The sequence below is a fragment of the Chrysemys picta genome, chromosome 1 (assembly GCF_011386835.1).
Source record: "Chrysemys picta bellii isolate R12L10 chromosome 1, ASM1138683v2, whole genome shotgun sequence".
NCBI classification, from domain to species: domain Eukaryota; kingdom Metazoa; phylum Chordata; order Testudines; family Emydidae; genus Chrysemys; species Chrysemys picta.
In genome coordinates, this window is record NC_088791.1 from 286,897,901 (window position 1) to 286,921,271 (window position 23,371).

At 43.3% G+C, this 23,371-nt stretch overlaps 1 protein-coding gene across 3 annotated transcripts in view; it reads left to right on the plus strand.

The window, feature by feature from the left end:
* The window catches only part of DIAPH3 (diaphanous related formin 3), a 502,952-nt gene that overhangs the window by 109,741 nt on the left and 369,840 nt on the right, over positions 1-23,371 (plus strand). For all 3 annotated transcript variants that reach the window (XM_065581159.1, XM_065581157.1, XM_065581158.1), the window contains 4 exons: positions 3,570-3,688; positions 3,803-3,867; positions 4,746-4,850; positions 22,910-23,248. In XM_065581159.1, coding sequence (XP_065437231.1) covers positions 3,570-3,688; positions 3,803-3,867; positions 4,746-4,850; positions 22,910-23,248 — 628 coding nt within the window. The remainder of the gene's footprint in view (positions 1-3,569; positions 3,689-3,802; positions 3,868-4,745; positions 4,851-22,909; positions 23,249-23,371) is intronic.

The following is a 23,371-nucleotide window of genomic DNA, read 5'->3' on the forward strand; positions in this document are numbered from 1 at the left end:
CTACATTGAGAGGACCAAGCCATTTTGTAGGTTGACACAGTTGTTCGTTGTGGTGGCGGATAGGATGAAATGTTGTCTTGTGTCCACTCAGAGAATTTCCTCTTGGATCAGCGCCTGCATCTGATTTTGCAATGATCAGGGAAAGGTGCCTCCGTTGGTGATTGTAACTGCCCACTCAACTGGAGCACAAGCTTCGGTAGCGACCTTCCTGGCCCATGTGCTAATTCCAGGTATCTGTAGGGCCGCCACTTGGTCTTCCATTCACGTCTCACTATGCGCTTACCCAGCAAGCCCAAGACGACACTGGTTTCGGTAGAGCAGTATTATAAGCCCACGTCTGTGAACTCCGAGCCCATCTCCAGGGATACTGCTTGTGAGCCATCTAGAATGGAATTAACATGAGCAAGCACTCGATGAGGAAAAAACGGTTAACCAACTTTTATAACTGTTGTTCTTCGAGATGTGTTGCTCATGTCTAATCCATTATGCCCCTCTGTGGGAGTTGCCCGCAAGAGGGAACTGAGAGGGCATAGGGCTGGCAGCGCCTGATATACTGATGCATGAGCGCGTCTCTCCAGAGGGCACCACAGCCCACCCTATGGATACCGCTAATGCAAAATTCTCTGAACTTCTAACTTTGAAACAGGGTGTATGTGGGGCAGTTTCAACACAACATTTTAGAGCACTCTACAAATCCTTTCTCCATAGTCCAGATGGCAGTGCTGTCTAGACCAGCCCCAAGACATCTTGGAGCATTTGCTCTTCCTGAAAAGAACAGGGTCTGTCAGTTAGTTCCCTGAGAGTTCACTTGGCTGTAGTGTCAGCTTCCTAATGGTTTTGAAGTCCATGATTAGGTTTTTGATAGTTATAGATATTCTTCTTAATAGTCATGGACCCTGTAGCACTTGGGACATGATTTTTAATTTCATCGTCTTTGATAGGTCCACCCTTTGAGGTGCTGACTGCATACGCCCGTTTACTTCTCTCTGACAAAGTGTCCTGGTGGCCATCACCTGGTACAGAAGTGTGGGGGAGCTGCAAGCCCTTGTAGTAGAGCCCTGCTGTGCAGTTTTATAAGGGCATTTTCTCTCAGCCCTTACCCCCAAGTTTTTGACAAAAATTGTTTGATATTCATTACTACTAAGTGATTTGCTTACCAACCTTCTTTCCCAAGCCACATACTCAGAGATGAAGCGATGCTCCACACTTTGAATTTGCATAGAGTCCTCTCTGCTTAGATAGGACAAAGCCATTTAGTGTGTCTTCTCAAATGTTTGTGTTTTTTATGGGCAAAATGAAGTGGGATGCGGTTTCTTCACAAATTTCATCTATTGCATCTTGCGTATCAGTGTTGTTAACCCGGAATAATCTCTGTTTATATCCTGCCAGTGGTTAACTGGATGTGCCCTAGGTTCCACATCTTAAAGCCCCACCCAGCAGATTCATTCCCCCAACTCGCATCTATCATTGGCGAGAAAACTACAGACAGGCTTAACTATGAAATAGATTGATTTATTTAACAAGACTTTAAACAGTAACTAATAGGACCCCCAATAAAACAGTTCATAAAGGGTAGGCAGGGACAGGTTGGCTTAACAAACTGACATGAAGTCAAGGTCCCTAAACTACATGACAAGGGAGTTTACCACAGGTAAGGTACAGACATGCTACACCAGGTTCAGAGGAATGGACCCACGACAATGGATTTCATGGACTGTGAACACAGGTAAGACAGGAATCAATCAGGAACAGGTAACTGGAATAGGAGTTTGGATCTTTTTCTGTGATCTTCTGTAGATCCATTGAAGTCTTGACTAGGACATGCACTGTGCTGCCACCAGGAAGGACAGTCCCTTCTCTCAGATGCAGCAGTCTTTTATGTTTTCCTGTTAGTGGGCAGATCACATATCATGTTACCCTTGCTTTTTTCCCACCTCAGGGGGAAAAAGGCGTCAATAGCCTCAAGAAGAAGGGTACCAACATGGTGGACAAACCACAACTGTTTAGAAACAAGATGGCGAAGTGCATAAACAAAATGGAACTTGTAGATTTTCTCCTAAGTGTTTGACGTTACTTAGACCACTTTTCCTGCAAAGATCTCTCCACGTTCTACAAAGCTCAAGGAACTTTGTCAGTGTTCTTGGGAAATATTCCCAATTTCTGATGGATGCAGACCAGCAATGGGATCATCTGTACATATGTTTTATCAGACATTAAGCTATCTCTGAAGCTTCTAGAGATGATGGTAGATTTGGAAAGATTGTTCTGCCGTCCCTTTTCTGATAGACTCTGAGCCCTGACTACTTTCTGAATTGCTTAGCAGTCACCTAACATGTAATCACTTTAAGAGGGATATGGGGGTTTATTTATCTGCTTTGCAACTGTTGTTCTTTGAGATACATTGCACATGTCCATTTCATGACCAACTCTCTTTCCCCTTCACTTGGTAGTTTAGTTCATTGTAGTTCATGTGGGGTTGGTTGGCTCTGCCCTTTATACCCTCAGCTGGAAATACAAGCAGGCTCAGGGTGCATGCACTACCCCTTTGGGTACAACTATAGGAAGAACTTCGGTTTCAGTACACTGGGCACATATATCCCTAACATTGAATGGATATGTGCAGCACATCTCAAAAAACAAGTTACAGAACATGTGAGTAACCGTTTTATTGCAGTGTTTCTAGCCTGCACTCACTTTAGGAATACTAGATATGACTAGACAATACCCCATCCTGATATTTAAGAACAAAACTTTAATTTGATAGGAAATTTTGAAATGTACAACAGTTTTAAATAAGCTATAGCTGCTTTTTTCATTATATGGGGTCATCCACTTAGCTATAATAAGGTGAGAGGTAGACTATTGAGATCCATGCCATTGCCACAAAGAGAAGGTGTCTTCTAGGTTGCTGGTCAGACTCTACCAAGAGGAAGACTCTTTTCTGCACAAGTTCCACTGCCTGCCAACGTTTACATCCCTCAGCTCTGTGATTCATAGTAGGCGAGTAGAGGGAAAGGAGGACCAGACAGTAGAAGAGCACATGCAGGAGAAGGAAAAAAAAGCTGCATAGTGCACGTGAAGAAGGGAGGGGCTAGTAGGCTGGAATATATATGCAGGGATAGAGGAGGGCTAGGTGATAGGAGAGTTAGGGGGAAAGAAGTACAGAACTTATGGGTGGGGGGAGAGAAAATGAAGAGCGTTTTTAAAGGAAAAAATCAGTTGCATTTAAGGTTAAAACTACTTACATGAAAATATGTGAGGAACGTATCCAGTTGCTGTAGGTGTCAGAGATATTGCATTATTTAAATGGTATCATATTTGTTTTCGATTTGATCCGTGCTGCATTAGAAAGTTTGAGATCCACTGACTTAGCTGTATTTGTCCTTGAATGGTGAAATGCTGTTAACTTGTTGGGATTTAAAACTATAGTTCTATGAAGCTAAGTCATTCTAAATGCTTTGGCCACTAATATATTCATTCTGAAATACCTTTGATTTATGATACTAATATAAGTATGTACTGACAAGTAAACACATTGTAAAATGTTTTCCTTCTCTTTCCTCCTTTAGACCCCAGTATTTCAAATTAATTGAAGAATGTGTGTCCCAGATAGTATTACATCGAAGTGGAACAGACCCAGATTTCACCTATCGTAAAAAGTTAGATGTAAATTTCAGTCATTTAATAGGTGAGAGCAGTTTTTAGAAATGATTATTTTGTAGAAATGTGTTTGTGTGTTTTTTAAAAAGCAAAGAGTTTAAACGGTGTATAAAATTAAGAACCTTATACCTTTTGGTTTTAGATGTTTGTGTAGATAAAGCAAAAATAGAAGAATTTGAAGAAAGAGCTTCAGAACTTTCCAGGAAAGTAAGTAATTTTGAAATGATCTAATCAGAAATATGGTTTACTTGATTACTATATAAATTTGGTTACTGCAAATGTGACAATTCACAACATATTTTTAATCTTTCAGTAACCATGTTTATTAATTAGTGAAAAAATGTGTTTTATGTGTGTCATATGCAGTAGAAGGCAGGGATATCGTGCAAAGCTAGTTACATTCTGACCCTATTTACAAATACTTGGTAGATTTTTATTTTAAATTGTAAACAGCAAACATTAGCTTTAGATGGTGAGAAATTGAAGTCTTTTATATATGACTAGAGTTGTATGTTATAAACTTTTTACCCAATAGAATAAACTGAGACATTGAGAATAAAAATTGACACATTTTATAATCGAAACAATACATCATAACTCTCAGATTTAAGTCAGACTTCTCCATTTACACCATATTTTTGAATAGTGTATCCCCATAAACAACTTTAAGTTTTGGTATAATGGTATTCCCAAACCAATATTTGAAGACATTTTTTACCTTGTAGAAAAGTCCTTTTAATCAAATACTTGTATAATCTAAGTAAAGTATTAGTTTGATGCCTGGACATCAAAACTCTTACTGTAATCGGCTGGGTTAATGCATCATATTTCATACATTAAACACACATGATACTATGGTAAACTGATCGACATGTTTGGATGAAATTTGCTAAGTGCTCCCTCTCTCCTTGGCACTAGTAATTGCCATGGTTTTTCACTTGAGTATTAAAATATTCAAGAGTTAACTGTTAAAGAAAGCTATTGGTTTCATGTTGAAAGATTAAGGAAATATTAGAATTTTCTGAAGTAACATAGCAGTGTTGATAATATCTGCTATGGTCTCATGTTGTTTTTTTCCCTTACAGTTTGAAAAAGAATTTATAGTCCATCAGGAGACCCAGTCCCTACTGCAGAAAAAAGATGAAAAAATCAATGCGCTAGAAGCAGAATTACAGGCTTTTAAATCCCAGGTAAAGGACAATATTAAAGAACATTATTCTATACCATAATGTTGCTAGAAACAAGCATACTTCATTTAATACTTTTCAGACCTTAATAGAATGTGTGAGGTTTTAGAAAAGAACCCATTTTCAGAACATAGTTTACTATCCGTTTCTTTTGTTTGTTTGCCACAAATCTTTATTAAAAAGAATTGTAGTATAACATTAATTAGCTGCGTGAACTCCCAGTTGATCCCTGTTTTGTGCCTAGGCTTCTGCTAATTAAACTAGTTCCTTATATTTCATTTGGGTTTTACTTTTCTTGTCACATTTCCTGAATAATTAACCACAAAGGGTAAGAAATCTTCTACTTGTAGATTTGGCATTCATCACTGATCTTTATCCCACCGCAGGAAATTATTCCTCATGCAATTTATTTTGCTGAACCTTCAGCAATGGGTATCCTGCAGTGAAAGATAACCTCCAGCTGAATGAGAACACTTTCTAATAATTTTTCAATTTCCAAAAGTAAACAGATTTTAAAAGATGACAAAAAAGAGAGAACTTGCGTACAACTGCTGCACATTTAACATTTAGATAGTAAGACCATATAACCAAAGGATTTCCCAGTGTTTTATAGCCAGGAGTAAAAGAAATAGAATCTAAACATTGACTAGAAGCACAGCTCCTTGGGTAAGATGTACACGTAGGAAGATGGTGAATTATATTTCTTCGACTGCTTGCTTATGTACATTCCATGCTAGGTATGCGCGCGCTGCATGCACTGTTGCCGAGGAGTCGTGCACATATTGGCTGGTAGAAGGGGTGCTGCCGGACCTGCACCCTCTCCGTTTCTTCTTACCTCCCATGATGGTTCCTGACACAATCCTTCTTGCTGCAGCAGGGCTTCTTTCTCAGTGTTTTGGACTTTTCTCTGTTTATTCTTAGTATAGTTATTGTAGTTAGCATATATAGTTCTTAGTTGGAGTTAGCGTATATAGTAGTGTAAATAGTTGTCCCTGGTGTCGAGGGACTTTTTTCCCCAGGGGCTGGGCATGCCCCTGATCCCAGGCTTCAAGCCGTGTGCCTCTTGTGACAAGCTGATTCCACTGAGAGACTTGCACCCTATATGTCTAAAGTGTCTGGGGGAATCTCATGTTAAAGATAAGTGCCAGATGTGCAGGAACTTCAGAGCATGCACTAGAAGAGACAGACATTCAGCTGAAGGCCATTCTCATGAAGGCAGCCCTCAGACCAGTCTTGGAACTGAGCCGTTCTGAATTGGCACTGAGCACTTCGACATTTGTGTGGAGCGCTCCCCCGGCACCAAGCTCTTCCTGGCACTGTTCCCGGTTTCTGGTGCTAAGGAAGAAGCATAAGAATCAGTGCACTGTGAGAGGCGCTCTCCGGTGCAGAAAAGGGACAAGTGGGGAATGGACAGCTCAGTCAGACCTATTCTCGGCCATATGTCCTCCCGTGAGCCATTGATGGTGCTGCCGATTCCATCTCGAGGGCCGAGTCCAGTTTGGGACCCCCTGCTGACTCCCGGAAGTAGCTGTGATGCTAGGCATTGGCCTCCTCCTTTAACACTGGAGGTGTTCCAAGCAGCAAAGGACCTGCTGTCCCTCCCAATTCCGCCGACCCCACAAATACCCCCAGCAACCAAGATGGCCAGTGACAGAGGAGAGCAGGAAGTGCTGAGCTCCTTCCCGATACTGATTACCTCGACACTGTCTAGGGGCAAGTCTTTCATGATCCTAGCACAGCAGTCACCGACCTGTGCCTGTCCTTGGACCCCCAGAACCGCATTGTGGCAGAAGTGGGTACTGTTCCATCATGGTCGCCAAGGAAGAATCCTCTTCGGAGTCCGAAGGGGAATCTTCACCTCACCAAAACCTTAATACCAGTACCCAGCCTACACTCCACCAGACTTTGGTACCAGCCAAGTGGCCGTCACCTGGCCACTGGCTGATGCAATGGCTATATTGGAACCCCCAGTACCGTCCCCCCATGCCGCTTTCCCACCACACATACTCAATGGCTTCAGATAGACGTACCGGACCTTGATTCTGATACAGACCCTGGTGCCACTTTCCAGGATGTGGTCTCAATGGACATGGTGGAGGCAGAGGAAGAGGAGGGTACTGTCCCTCCACTACAAACCTCTTCTTCATCATCCCCAGATGAGGTGATGGCAGGACCCAGTAATCTGCTCCCTTAGGATGATTTCAGGGCCAACCAGCATTTCCTGAAGAGTCACTGCAAACTTGTGTCTGGAGATTGAGGCGCTTAAGGAATCTGCACACAGTCTGATCAATATCACTATGGCAGCTGCGCCCTCTAGAGTGCTTTCCCCATCAATGAAATAGTGATGTCACCAGTGTAAATGCTGTTGAAAACATGTCTTCTCTCTCCTCCCCCGCCTAAAGAGGGCAGGGAAGAAATACTATGTACAGGCAAGCAGGTTCAAGTACCTTTATTCGCACCCCTTTCTGGAGTTCCTTGTAGTGTTGGTAGCAAATGAGTGGAGCAGGAAGGGGCAGTAGAGTGCTACCCCCAAGAAAAAAAGATGCTAACAGACTTTTAAACCTTTTTGGGCCAAAAGTTTTTAGTCAATGGGCAGTCTCCAGTTAGTATCTCCAACCAGCAGGCTTTTGCTGAGGAGGTACGATTTTAATCTATGGGACTCATTGTCCAAATTTAAGGAGTCCCTCCCACAGGAGTTGAGGCAGGAGTTCGCGGCTATCCTGGAGAAGGTCAAAAGTGTGGTCAGAACCTACCTCCAGGTAGCTCTGCATGTGGCGGACTCTGCTGCCAAGACTATGGTGTCCGCGGTCACCATGAGGTGCTGTTTGTGGCTCCAGTCCGCAGGCCTCCCTCATGAAGTTCAACAGTCTATCCAGGATCTTCCCTTTAGAAGGCTCCTCCCTGTTTTTGGAGTAGATGGACTTAAAACTTTATGGCCTCAAGGATTCGAAGGCCACCCTGCAGTACTTAAGACTTGGCATGCCACCACTAGCCAGAAAGCACTTTAGACGCGAGCAGCCTTCCAGATTTGCAGTATCTCCCAGACAAGAGCACTACAAAAGAAAGGGCCAATCCCTCCTGTTCATATCAGCCTCACAGTGGGGCTCTCACAGATGTCCCGGCGGGGCCCACCAGGCCTTTTGAAGTTGTGCCCTTGGGCATTATACCAGTCTCAGTTCCGGATCTGGCCCCTCTTTTGTCTTTGGGCTGTCTATCATCCTTCATCCCAGTGTGGTTATATATAATATTGGACCATTGGGTCCCTTTGGTTTATATCCACCCCCCGCCTTCCCTTCACCCTCCTTCCTCTTCAGGGACCTTTCTCACGAGCAACTCCTTGTCCAGGAGGTGCAATCCTTCCTATGTGTGGAGGCCATAGAGGACGTTCCCCAAGGTTTGAGGGGGAAGGGGTTTTACTCCTGGTATTTCCTAATCCTGGAGGCCAAAGGGGGCCTATAGCCTATTTTGGACCTGCATCACCGCAACAAATATATCAAGAAACTGAGGTTCTGCTTGGTGTCTCTGGCCTCTATCACTCCCTTCCTGGACCCGGGAGATAGGTACATCATCCTCAGCTTAAAGGATGCTTATTTTCACATCTCTATCTTCCATGGCCAAAGAAGGCTTCTCAGGTTTATCGTGGGTCAATGCCACTATCACCACTCTTCCCTTGGGCCTATTGGCAGCCCCACAGCTCTTCACGAAGTGTATGGTAGTAGTTGCAGCCTTCCTGAGTCGCTGAGGTGTGCAAGTCGACCTTGACAACTGGCTGATCAAAGTACAGTCACAGGCTCAGGTATGGCACAACATCAGTACAAGGCCGGGCCACCTTCCAGGTGCTGGGCCTGCTGATAGATAAGCAAAAGTCAACTCTGATCCTGGTTCAGAGAATAGATTTCATTGGAGCAGTGCTCAACTCGACCCAAGCAAGAGTCTTCCTGCCAGAGGCCTGATTCCAGACTATGTTGGATATGATATCCAAGGTCACGGTCCACCCAATAACTACTGCTTGGGTCTGCCTCAAACTATTGGGACACATGGTGGTGTGAACTTGTATGGTACAGTTTGCAAGGCTTTGTCTCAGACCCCTCCAGATGTGGTTGGCATCAGTTTACTCCCCAAGCAAACACCACTTACACTCAGTACTCACAGTTCCGCTTCTGGTCCTCGCTTCCCTGATCCGGTGGAAAGACCCTGGTTCAGTAATGGAAGGGGTATCCTTTATTGCCCCATAAACATCGATCGGGTTGGTCTTGGATGTGTCGGATCTAGGGTAAACAGCTCATCTCAGGACCCAGGGCTTCTGATCCCATGAATAGCTCTCCCTACATATAAACGTCAGGGAACTCAGGGCAGTACACTTGCCAAGTGTTCCTTCCCCAGGTCTCAAGCAAAGTGGTGCAGGTCTTGACAGACAACACTGCATCCATGTTTTACATTAACAAGCAGGGAAGGGCTCGATCTTTGGCCTTGTGCCAGGAGGCCCTGCGGCTGTGGGACTTCTGCATGAATCACTCGGTTCACCTCAAGGTGACGCATCTCCCGGGAGCCTGAAACATACTAGCGGATCAGCTTAACAGAGCCTTTTCCTCTCGCCATGAGAGGTCTCTTCACCTGGAAGTCATCAGTGTCATCTTCCAGAGGTGGGGCTTCCCCACATAGACCAGTTTGCCACCAGGCAGAACAGGAAATACCATCAGTTTGTGGGTACAGCACGGGTTCCCTCTCTGATGTCTTCCAGCTCTCTTGGGCAGACCATCTACACTCTCTCTGTACCCCAGATGTTTTGTAGCATTGATGTATATTCATAATTATTTTTATTAGCCAGAGTTTGAAAAATGTACCTTAGGCCTACAAGTAAAGGTGAAGCAATTTCAGAATTAGCAATTAGTTTTTGGAACTCAAGGAGGACAGCTGAGCTCCCAGAGGACTTTGAGAAGGGCAAACAATTTAAAGGAATAGAGCAGTTTTGTACAATTTATTGTATTCTGATATTTCATTGTTTCCTTGTTTTAAAAGTATTTCCTATCCTTTTGCTTAATCATAAAATCATAGAAATATTGAGCTGGAAGGGACCTTGAGAAATCAAGTCCAGCCCCCTGCAATGGGGCAGGACTAAATAAACTTAGACTATCCCTGACAGGTGTTGTGATAAATTGCAACATGGTTTTACGAAGGGCAGATCGTGCCAAACAAATCTGATCTCCTTCTTCGAGAAAGTAACGGACTTATTAGATAAGGGAAATGCGGTGGACCTAATATACCTGGATTTCAGTAAAGCGTTTGATACTGTACCCCATGAGGAATTATTGGTTAAACTGGATAAGATGGGGATCGATATTAAAATCCAGAGGTGGATAAGGAATTGGTTAATGGGGAGAATGCAGCGGGTCATATTGAAGGGTGAACTGTCAGGTTGGAGGGAGGTTACCAGTGGAGTTCCTCAAGGTTCGGTTTTGGGACCCATTTTATTTAATCTATTTATAACTGACCTCGGAACCGATTGCAGAAGTGGGCTGATACAGTTTGCGGATGATACGAAGGTGGGAGGCATTGCAAATTCGGAGGAGGATAGGGATATTCTGCAGGGAGACTTGAATGAGCTTGTGAATTGGAGTATCAGAAATAGGATGAAATTTAATAGTGAAAAGTGTAAGGTGATGCATTTAGGGATGACTAACAACAATTTTAGTTACAAGCTGGGGACGCATTGGTTAGAAGTAACGGAAGAGGAGAAGGACCTAGGGGTCCTTGTAGACCGCAGGATGACTATGAGTCGACAATGTGACGCGGCGGTGAAAAAAGCCAATGCGGTCTTGGGATGCATTAGGCGAGGTATATCTAGTAGGGATAAGGAGGTGCTGCTTCCGTTGTATAAGGCACTGGTGAGACCTCATTTGGAGTACTGTGTGCAGTTCTGCTCTCCCATGTTTAAAAAAGATGAACTCAAACTGGAACGGGTGCAGAGAAGGGCGACTAGGATGATCAGAGGAATGGAAAACCTGTCGTATGAAAGGAGACTAGAGGAGCTCGGGTTGTTTAGTCTGACAAAACGAAGGCTGAGGGGGGATATGATTGCTATCTTTAAATATATCAGAGGGATAAATACAAGGGAGGGAGAGGAATTATTCCAGCTTAGTACTAATGTGGACACGAGAACGAATGGATATAAACTGGCCGTGGGGAAGTTCAGGCTTGAAATTAGACGAAGGTTTCTGACCGTCAGAGGGGTGAAATATTGGAACGCCCCCACCGTTTCCCTCGGAAGGCCGAGGGACCTGTCTGGTTTTAAGATTAAGTTAGATAAGTTTATGGAGGGAATGGTTTAATGGTAAAACATATTAGCCAAGGAATACCAAGCAATGGTAGGTAAATAGTATAATGGCTAACAGGGGTCAGGCTGGAGACTCTTGCCTACATGCTCGGGGTCTTACTGATCGCCATATTTGGGGTCGGGAAGGGATTTTCCTCCAGGGTAGATTGGCTGAGCTTCTGGAGGTTTTTCGCCTTCCTCCGCAGCATGGGGCAGGGATCGCTAGCAGGAGGGTTCTCTGCCAATTGAAGTCACTAAAACACAGGATTTGGGGACTTCAACAGCAGAGTCAAGAGAAGGGGTAGGGACATTTTTGTGGCCTGCAGCATGCAGGGGGTCAGCCCAGATGATCATAATGGTCCCTTCTGACCTTAAAGTCTATGAGTCTATGTGTTTTACCTGTTCTTAAAAACTCCAGTGATGGGGATTGCACGGCCTCCCTTGGAAGCCTATTCCAGTGCTTAACTACCCTTATAGTTAGAAAGTTTTTCCTAATATTTAACCTACATCTCCCTTTCTGCAGATTAGGACCATTACTTTTTGTCCTACCTTCAGTGGAAATGGAGAACTGACCACAGTCCTCTTTATAACAGCCCTTAACATTTCGGAAGACTGTTATCGGGTCTCGGGGCCTCCCCGCCCCACATCTTCTTTTCTCAAGACTAAGCATTCCCTTATTTTCTCTTCTTCACAGGTTAGGTTTGCTAACCCTTTTATTACTTTTTGTTGCTCTCCTCTGGACTTGCTCCAGTTTGTCTACACCTTTCCTAAAGGATTGGACACAATACTCGGGCTGAGGCCTCACCAGTGCCAAGAAGGTCAGGATGGTTACCTCCCATGTCTTAGGACGCTCCTGTTAATATTCCCTAGAATTATGTTAGCCTTTTTCACAACTGTATCCTGTTTGTTGACTCATATTCACTTTTTGATCCACTTTTATCCCTGGTCCTTTTTCAGCAGTACTACCACCTAGCCTGTTTTTCTCCATTTTGTAGTTGTGCATTTGATTTTTCCTTCCCAAATTGTAGAACTTGGCACCAGTTTTCCAATTTGTCAAGGTGGTTTTAATCCCATCCTTCAAAGTGCTTCTATCCTCTCCTAGCTTGGTGTCCTCTGCATATTTTATAAGTATACACTCTACTCCATTATCCAAATAAATAATGAAAATATTGAATAGTACTGGCCCCAGGACTGACCCCTGTGGGACCCCAGTTTGATAGTGAACCGCTCATAACTACTCTTCGACTGTGGTCTTGTCAAAAGCCTGACTGAAATCAGTATATCTCACATCTACTCCTTCTTTGAGTAGTGTCCCTATGGGTGCTCCACTCTGGGCACGCTAGCACCCCCTGTGCCTTTGATCAGAGTTCTCATAGCAGTATCCATTGGGCCCACTCATGTCTGTCTTGTGCTGTTATCTAGCACTGTGCGGGCAAACAGTCCTTCGTTCCTTCTCAACCGCGTTGACCTGGGACGGAGTTGTCCTGTTGAGATTTCCTCAACCTATTTTTCTCTTCTTACTGATAGCTAGTTATAGTGTTAATGCTTCTTTCTTTTCATAAACAAATATTTTTATTTTTTCTATATTGTATTTAGGTAGATATTAGATCAGTAATACTTGGACCTCAGTAGTTCAGCAGCCAAATTAGCAATCAACGTTACTCAAAGGCACCACAGTAATGTGAATTCATTGTTTCATTTATTTTTATATATATACTCACAGCAAAATGACTGATCAAGTATTATACAATCGGTTAATAACATAGTAAAAGCATCCTTATTGGTTAATAGCTTAGACGGGTTAAGAATAAAACCACACAGTGTTTTAATATGTGCTGCAAAGAGCCACAGGGGAGACATTAAAGAGGCACTTGCAGATTCCGAGCCTCAGTCTGAGTATCACTGTATTAGATAGTTACTAGCTCTCTTTACTGAGAGGTTATGCCTGGTTCTCCTGGCTTCAAGTGTTGTCTGTCCTGCTGGGAGGTGATCCCGGTCAACAACGGGCACTCCCAATATATTTGTTGCCTTGGGGAATCACACAGCTGAGAAGTGCAACTTTTGTCTGGCACTAAAATCAAGAGCCAGAAAAAGAGAGAGAGCTTCATAGAATCGTAGAATATCAGGGTTGGAAGGGACCTCAGGAGGTCATCTAGTCCAACCCCCAGCTCAAAGCAGGACCAATCCCCAATCTTCACCTTCTTGTGATGGAGAGCTCTCTACAACCAGCTTCTGACCCAGAACAAGGGTCACCGAGCAGGGTCTACTGCCTCAACAACATCACAGCCTCACACCCAGGGCATCTGAGAGATAGATCTCCTCTCATAGTTCCTTGAAAAAACGTGCCCCTTGCTCACCAGAGAGAGCACCTATCTTGAAAAAGCCAAGGTCTGCGGTCTCCTCTGCTATCCCAGTGCCACTGACTCTTCAATCAGGTACTGTCGAGGCTCCTGGTTCCTCAGGTACCCAGAGCACAGCTAGACCGCAAAGCCACGGGACTGGAGAGACCATTAGTAATGTTAGTGGACCGGTGTGGCAAGATGAGCTCTTCCTTGATACCTAAGAAACCCACTCAGGTTCCAAGTGTGCTTTCCTTGGAGTGCATGAGACCTTTGGTACCACCAGCAACTGCACTTTCCTCCGAGCGCCCAAAGCCTATGGTACCATCAGCATCCTCCACCACAATTACCTTGGTGCAGACTTCAGTCTTGGTACTAATAACCCTCTCGGTACTGCAGGATTTGTGACTTTCTTGGAACGTGGCTGTATCTGAGATACCCAACTCGCTGCTCCTCGGCTCCGATGTGCTGTCAGTACAGAGAACATCCAGATTGCCTGAACTTTGCCTGGTACCAACTATTTCCCCTCAGATCTCTTCAGGTGCTCCACCATTCCTGAATAAACTTGAGGAAGAGGATTCTGATGAAGACTTTCCTTGGTCTAAAATGTCAGTTCAGGGCTCTTCTCCTCACTGCTACAGAGGCCCCTTTCCAGAAGCCTCTGCTGAAGCTGCAACTCTGCACAGTCCACATTTACCACCAATGTCTTGCTGATATGAGCAACCTTGGGTGCTGTCTCCTATGCCTTATGCACTTCCTCCTTGGCCGTATTGGGATCCCTGTGTGGCTTATCACCAACAGTTTTCCAGAGTGTTTATTCTCTCTCACCATAGAGAAAAGGAACCAGAATCACCTACTCCCTCAATGAGGCCTGATCCTCCAGAGGAATCCCTTCTGGAACACGAGGCTAGAGCTGTTGAAAGGATATCTCCTAGAAACAATCTCTTCTCTTAATTTCTGGAAGAAGCAGTCATCCCTCTTCCTCTATCTCTGGTGGATGATTTTAAACACAGAATCATAAAATCTTAGGACTAGAAGGGACCTCAAGAGGACATCTAGTCCAGTTTTCTGCATTCATGGCAGGATTATTATCTAGACCATCTGTGGTAGGTGTTTGTCTAACCTGCTCTTAAAAATCTCCACATCCTCCCTAGGCAATCTATTCCAGTGCTTAACCATCCTGATAGTTAGGAAGTTTTTCCTCATGTCCAGCCTCAACTGCCCTTTCTGCAATTTAATTTGCTTCTTGTCCTATCCTCAGAACAGTTTACCTCCCTCCTCGTCCTTGAACAACATTTTATGTACTTGAAAATTGTTCTCATGTCCCCTCTCAGTTTTCCCCACAGAGTAAACAAAACAAAATAATTTTTTTCAATCTTCCGTCATAGGTCATGTTTTCTAGACCTTTAATCGTTATTGTTGCTCTTCTCTGGACTTTCGTCAGTTTGTCCACATCTTTCCTGAAATGTGACTTCTAGAACTGGACACACTACTCCAGTTGAGTAGAGTGGAAGAATTTCTTAGTGTCTTGCTTATAGCACTCATGCTAATACATCCCAGAATGCTGTTAGCTTTTTTCTTTTTTTTTTGCAACTATGTTACACTCTTCAGTCATATTTAGCTTCTGATCCACAAGACCCCCCAGATACCTTTCTTCAGTACTCCTTCCTAGGCAATCATTTCCCATTTTGTATGTTTGCAACTGATTCCTTCCTAAGTGGAGTACTTTGCATTTGTCCTTGTTGAATTTCATCCTGTGTACTTCAGACCATTTATTCAGTTTTTCAGATCCTTTTGAATTTTAATCCTATCTTCCAAAGCACTTTCAACCCTTTCCAGCTTCATATCATCCGCAAATGTATAAGTGTACTCTCTCTATGCCTTTATCTAAATCATTGATGAAGATATTAAACAGAACTGGACCCAGAACTGATCCCTGTGGGACCCCACTTGATATGCCCTTCCAGCTTGACTGTGACCCACTGATAACTACTCTTTGGGAGCAATTTTCCAACCAGTTATGCATATTTCCAGGACCTGGTCCAGAAAGTTGTAGACTTTCTACAGATTCCTCTTGAGGAGTTGACAGAATCTTATCATAACGTGTTCAACATTTTCCCATCAACTTGCTTGGCCTCTTAATAAGGCTCTCTGGAACCAGCCAGGATCATCTGGCCCATGTAGCTTCTATTCTGCCTACATGAAAAAGAAAGGATAAGAAGTATTGCGTCCCAGCAAAGGACTTAGAATTTTTATTTTCTCATCCCTCACCTAACTCTTTGGTAGTTGACACAGTGAATGAATATGATAGGCAACGCCATGTTAAAATCACGCCTCATGACAAAGACCTCAGGCAACTGGATCTACTGGGGAGAAAGTCTTATTCCTTGGCCTCCCTGCAGTTTATTATTGCCAATTATCGAGCATTGATGGCAAAGTGCAACTTCGTGAATTACATCAAACTGACCTCTTTCACGGACCATCTACTGACAGAACACAGGGATCAGTTCCAGGCAATTATTGCAAAGATAGTTGCCAGGACAACCCTACAAGTGTTCCTAGAAGCTGCTGATACCATTGCCCATTCGATTACTTATAGCGGTGATAATGAGAAGAGCCTCCTGGCTCCAACTTTCTGGATTCCCAAAAGAGGTCTAGAGTATAGTAGAGGACCTTCGTTTTGATGGGTCTCAGTTATTCGCAGTTACCATGGACGAGTCTCTGAGAACATTAAAGGACTCTTAAAAATCTACCTGACCTTAAATCTAATTGCGATTAACTGACAGCCCTAATTTATACACCCATCTACAAGAGGGAACTCAACAAGTCTCACTGCCCAGAGATCCTGCTCCATCTAATTCCTTTCTTCCATGAGGCGCTATGAGCGATACTAAAGGTGGCAGAGATTTCAGAGAAGGAAGCGGTCCTCTTCTCAGCCTCCCGCCTCATAGCCATCCACCTCCAAGCATCAATTTTGAAGGGTTGGTCGAGGGTCTGAATTTCCATTCCCATCCTCCTCAGCTGTGCTGATTCCACTAGCCTTCCTCCCTTTGGCGACTGCCTTCACTACTTCAGGTGAGTCTGGGAGTTGATCACTACGGACAAGTGGGTTTTGGAGATGATCCCTACAAGTTACACCATCCACTTCATTTCCATCAATGAACCTATCCTTTCTTGTTCCTCTTGGGGGACCCCCCTTGAGAGAGTGCTTCTTCAAGAAATAGACAGTCTCTACATTTGGGAGCTATAGAACCAGTCTCCATGCAGCACAGAGGGAAGCAGTTTCATTCAAGGTACTTCCTGTTATCAAAAAGGAGTGGAGGTTGGAGATCTCAACATCTAAGAATACTCAACATCTATGTGAAGGCACAGAAATTCGAAATGGTGACACTTGCCATGATCATTCCATCACTAGAGCAAGAGGATTGGTTCTCAGCCCTTGACCTTCAAGATATGCATTTCCACAGCACTATCAACCTTCCCATAAACGATTCCTATCTTTCATTGTGGCCAGGACCGCTTTCAATACTGAGTGCTTCCCTTCGGCCTGTCATCTTCCCTGAGGGTCTTTTTGAAGGTCATGTCCGTAGTAGCAGTACAGCTCTGCAGGAAAGGTGTCTTAATATTCCCTTACCTGAATAACTGGTTGTTGAGAGGTCACTTCCTGGAAATTTGTTACATACCATGTCTGGCTTTGAGTGTGCCGCCTTCAAGGTGACTCAGAACTGTCAGTTCACCAACCAGACATGGTATAAATATGCTTCTTTCCATATGTACCTCCATAAAACAATCCCTCGACTGATGGAAAGACCATCACAGCATGTGCACAGGAATCCCCTTTGCATGTCCTTCCCCAAATGTCGTCATAAGCACGGATGCCTCTTTGCTAGGATGGGGAGTGCCTATACAGTGGAAGTGGATGTCACAAGAGGCAATGCTACACATAAACATCTTGGAGCTCAAAGTGGTCAGATACACCGCTCTCTGGTTCCTATCACTAATCGGGGCAAACACATAAAGATCATGGCAGACAATATATCATGCAAGTTTTACATCAATTCCCAAGGTGGAATGAGATTCCCCCTCTCTCTCTCTCTCTGCACCAAGGCTGTCAAGCTTTGGCATTAGTGCATATGCACCCAGATCATCATCACATTAAGCCTATCTCCCAGTTTCTCAGAATGTGACCATGTATGCACTCAGCAGATAATTCTTCCAAGACCATAAGAGGGAAATAGACCCCAGAATATTTACATATTCCATCAGTGGGCACTCCACAGACTTGTTTGCCACAGAGTCAAGCAAGAAATGCACTCACTTCTGCTTGAGGGGAGAATAGGGTCACCAATCCCTAGGGGAAGCTTTTTCCTACTCTACGCATTTTTCTCAATGCTCTTAATAGCCAAAGTTATGCTCAAAATAAAGAAAGCCAGAGTCCTCATAATAGCTCTGACCTGGCCTAGACAAATGTCGTTTCCTTACCTGATGCAACTGGCTGTTTGCTGTCAGATTACTCTTCACTCTGCGTCTCATCTTGTCTCCCAGGAGACCAGGCATATTCTTCATCCCAATCTCACAGTACTTCGTTTCAAAGCACAGTTTGTCCATGGCTCTAGGGATGAGACATACCCTTTTTACTTCTTCTGAGCAGGCTATTATTACACAGCAAGAAACAATCTACTCGCTACATGTATTCTCAGTTTGTAAACTGGTGTGACCACAGACAGATTCCTCCAGTGACTGCATCACTTCTGGGTATATTGAAATATGCCCTAACTCTCAAAACCTCAGGTCTATTGATGTGCTCCATAGAGGTCCAACTGGCAGCCAGCATGGCTTCCACCCACCAATAGAGGGTTATTTTGTCTTTGCTCACTTGACTACAGTGAGATTCCTCAGAGGGCTGGGAAATCTCTATCTGCCGGTCCAATGTCCTACTCCCATATAGGACCTCAATCTGGTCCTTAAATGCCTCACAAGAGCATGCTTTGAACCTCTGGCTATCTGCTCACTGTTCCATTTGTCACTGAAGACAGCATTCCTGATAGCCATCATGTTGGCGTGACGGGCTGGAGAAATAGGGGCTGTAGAGGAGCGGACTCACCCCTGCGGCGCCTCCTGCTGGTGACTTTTGGGAATTAGCTCATTCCAGCTCCAAAGCGCCCTACTTGGTAGGAACCCAGAGTGAAGCACCTGTAGCGACGCTACTCGAAGAAGAAATGGCTACTCACTATGTGATTCTTTGAGATGTGTGTCTCTATGGGTGCTCCACTACCCACCCTCCTTTCTCTCTGCTTCAGAGTTCTCTGTCATAGAGCTTCACCACAGAGAAGGACCTGAGGGCGGTTCCCCTGCACAGTGTTATATAACAATGGCACAGGGCATGAGACTGACTAACATGCATGTGTTGGCCAAATGGACACTGTTATGAGAGAAATCTGATAAAAAGTGCAGGGGTTGCTAGTGCATTTAAAGTGGAGCACCCATAGGGGGACACACGTATTGAAGAACCACAGTTACTGTACAGGGCAAGTAACCATTTTTTCTTTTCTCTCCTCCCCTACCCCGCCCCTCCACTAGGCCAGTAACCCTGTCAAAGTAGGAAATTAGTTTGGTTTGGCATGATTTTTTTTTTTGACAAATCCATATTGGCTGTTCCTCATAATCCTATTATCCTGTTGGTGCTTAAAAATTGATTCCTCCCGGCCCCCCATAGCTTTCCAGAAGTTAGACTGGCTGTTATATAATTTCCTGGTTCCTCTTTGTTCCCCTTTTTAATGATAGGTGCTATGTTTGTCCTTCTCCAGTCCTTTGAGGCTGCACATATGCTTCATGAGTTCCAAAAGATAATCGCTATCGGTTCTGAGATTGCTTCAGCTTGTTCCTTAAGTATCCTAGGATGAATTTCATTAGGGTCTGTTGACTTGTATATGTTTAACTTCTCTAAATATTCTTTAACCTATTATTTCCCTATGTTTCTTGCTCTTTGTTGTTAATATTAATTGTGTGGCATATCTGATCACCGTTTTACAGAAGACTGAAGCAAACTAGACATGAAATACCTCAGCCATCTTGATGTTATTAGTTATTAGTTACACTTCCCTAATAAGTAGAGGATCTACACTTTCCTTTCTTTTTCGCTTGCTCTATAATTTCGTGATCACTTTCACCCATTTCATTATCACTTTCATCTTGTTCTTTAGACATTTATAAAAGAAACAAACAACAAATAGAGCATTGCAGGAACTCTCCATTTTTCTGGTCAGTCATATAAATAAGAACCAGTAGCTAAAAGTATATTTGTGATCTTTATAATATTGTCAATCAACTCTTATTAAATATGTTTAAAACAACTTACAACTAATTTGTCAAAACAGCAGAAAATGTAGTGTTTTATTTTAGATGTATACAAATGTTAAAAAAGGCATGTCTCCATATGCTCTAGGTGCCCTGGACATAGAGAGCTGTTTCACAATTAAAAAGTACATCTCTACCCTCATATAACACTGTCCTTGGGAGCCAAAAAATCTTACCGCGTTATAGGTGAAACCGCGTTATATCGAACTTGCTTTGATCCACCGGAGTGTGCAGCGCGCCCCCCCCCCATTCCCACCGGAACACTGCTTTACCACGTTGTATCTAAATTTGTGTTATATTGGGTCGCATTATATCGGGGTAGAGGTGTATTAATTGAATAACTTATGTTACAAATAACAGTAAAACTCATAATTGCCAAATACTACTTGAACAGGCACCGTATACGTTGCTTTTGGTACACCACCTTTCTATTCCTGCCATCACTTTTTTAAAATTTTCAATAGCAGATCCAAGTGTAGTTTTTCGTGAGTTGTCTTCCATGTCTGTTTCACTTTTACTTTATGGATCCTGTTCTGGGGCTTCTTCTTTCATAACAGCTGCTGGTTGGTATGTGCCTAATAAATTTGAAGCCCACCCTCACCAAATATTCTCTGATCAATTTTCACTCTGCTACAGATCATGCACGCTTAGGACATCACAGTATTGATTTAACCTTCCAAATACAAAGTGATGTTGTCTTCACAACTGTTAAAGCTAGAAACTTACCATTTCATTTGCAGAATCAAAACTTTGTTCTAAGAATGTGTGTGACATTGGTCTCCATATGATTTTATGAAAATATGCTAATGAGTGTGGATATAATGTAACTGGAATATGCTTCATACAAAAGGTCTTTTGTAAAGTATCATTACAAAGCTTATCTACTGAGTGTGGTCATCCTATTTGTATAAATGTATCATTCTTGTATCTGAAACTAGAAATATGAAATATAATTCTGAGGTCCTATTGTAATTATGCTAAGTGTGGGCAATTGATGGTGGTTTGGAATCTTGATGGCTCCCATCAACTTGGACAATTGGTTGTAAATGGCTCTGTTTACTTGCAAGCCTTCCTGTGAGTCAGGCCAGGAAGAATGAAGGCTTGGCGTCTCACAGTACATGTGACCATGTCACCTGGTATTGGAATCCATCTAAAACCTGGGGCTTTTCCATTTAGAAGGATGGGTGGGGACCCAGAGAGACAAGATACCTGCCGTGTGTCAAAGCTATATAAGGGGGTGGAACAGAACAAAGGGGGTTCCAGTCATGAGAAATCGCCTAGCTACCACCTGAGCTGGAACAAGGACTGTACCAGGGGAAAGAATTGCCCAGACTAGAAAGCAGTGAAAGAAGCTTATTGGAACATCTCTGTGGGTGAGATTTTATCTGTCTTCAGTTTCCTACTGTATTAGGCTTAGACTTGAGTGTTTTATTTTATTTTGCTTGGTAACTTACTTTGTTCTGTCTGTTATTACTTGGAACCACTTAAATCAGGGGTTGGCCATCTTTCAGAAGTGGTGTGCCGAGTCTTCATTTATTCACTCTAATTTAAGGTTTTGCGTGCCAGTAATACATTTTAACATTTTTAGAAGGTCTCTTTCTATAAGTCTATAATATATAACTAAACTATTGTTGTATGTAAAGTAAATAAGGTTTTAAAAATGTTTAAGAAGCTTCATTAAAAATTAAATTTAAAATGCAGAGCTCCCCGGACAGGTGGCCAGGACCCAGGCAGCGTGAGTGCCACTGAAAATCAGCTCGCGTGCCACAGGTTGCCTACCCCTGACTTAAATCCTACTTGTTATACTTAATAAAATAAATTAAATTTAAAATTTAAATTAATGGAGATATCCTATCTCCTAGAACTGGAAGGGACCTTGAAAGGTCATTGAGTCCAGCCCCCTGCCTTCACTAGCAGGACCAAGTACTGATTTTTTGCCCCAGATTCCTAAGTGGCCCCCTCAAGGATTGAACTCTCAACCCTGGGTTTAGCAGGCCAATGCTCAAACCAGTGAGCTATCCCTCCCCCTGAATCACTTTTGCTTATTAATTGACCCAGAGTAAGTAATTAATGCCTGAGGGAGCAAACAGCTGTGCATATCTCTCTATCAGTGTTATAGAGGGCAGACAATTTATGAGTTTACCCTGTATAAGCTTTATACAGAGTAAAACAGATTTATTTGGGGTTAGGATCCCATTGGGAACTGGGTATCTGGGTGCTAGAGACAGGAGCACTTCTTAAGCTGTTTTCAGTTAAGTCTGCAGCTTTGGGGATATGGTTCAGGTCTGGGTCTGTGTTTGCAGCAGGCTAGTGTGTCTGGCTCAACAAGGCAGGGTGCTGAAGTCCCAAGCTGACAGGGAAAACAGGTTCAGAGGTAGTCTCAGCACATCCGGTGACAGTCACAAGGGGAGCTCTGTGACCCAACCCTTCACAATGTGAATGGCTTTTATCTAGGAAACAGATTTTTTTCCCCAAGTTATTTTGTTCAGGTAGTTTATAATAATCACTCGACCGAGTTAGTCCCAAGTGATGCCACTGGTTCTGGATCCTTGATTGTTGGAATAGTTCTTTTTCAGCTGTAATAGCAGCTTGAGGATCTGACCATCTTGTTTTTGGTTTGCTCCAAACTCTGGCTGTCTTAGATAAAAATCCATTCAGGAGCAAGAAAAATTACTCTTAGAAATATTCTGAAAAAGAGCTCTGTGTAAGCATAAAAGCTTGCCTCTCACCAGCAGAAATTACTTTACCCACCGTGTCTGTCTTAGCAATTCTATCATGTCCCATGAAACAAGGTGTTGAATACAGTATCTCTAAGTATGTTTTTGTGTCTGCTTCGGAGTCTAAATTATATTTGCAAGACAAAGAACTCTTATTATGAAAGATGTGGATGTAAAGAGACCATGTCAGTTTCAATAAAATTCATATTTCATTGTTTCATGGAGAAGGAGTCTGTCACTGAAAGTATTACTTTTTCATTTATTCTGTAAATATGAACCTTATGGCACTCAGTTTAAGAAAATGAGTCTGAATAAAATTTTTTGTTTTCTCCCCAGTATGGCTCCATACCACATGGATCAGATGTTCATTTTTTACCATCAATACAAGGAGGCACATCTATTCCTCCATCAGCTGCTTCAGCACCTGAACAGTTACTACCACCTCCCCCACCAGCACCTTTTAATGGAGCAGTGCCGCCTCCGCCACCACCTCCGCCACTGCCCTTTATGAATGGCTCAGGAATGCCTCCATCTTTTGGTGCACCACCACCTCCGCCGCCGCCAGGCTTTCCTGGAGTACAGTGGTCTCCGCCTCCACGTACATTGCCCTTTGGATTGAAGCCTAAAAAAGAATTCAAACCTGAGATCACCATGAAAAGGCTCAATTGGTCAAAGGTAAAACTTAAATGTGGAAAATTTCTGGTGCCAAATTTAATGTAGAAATTACAGTAATTTGGCATTGTCAGATGGGTAAGCTGTGTAGAATGAATGTCAGTTCAATGAAAATATAATGTGTAT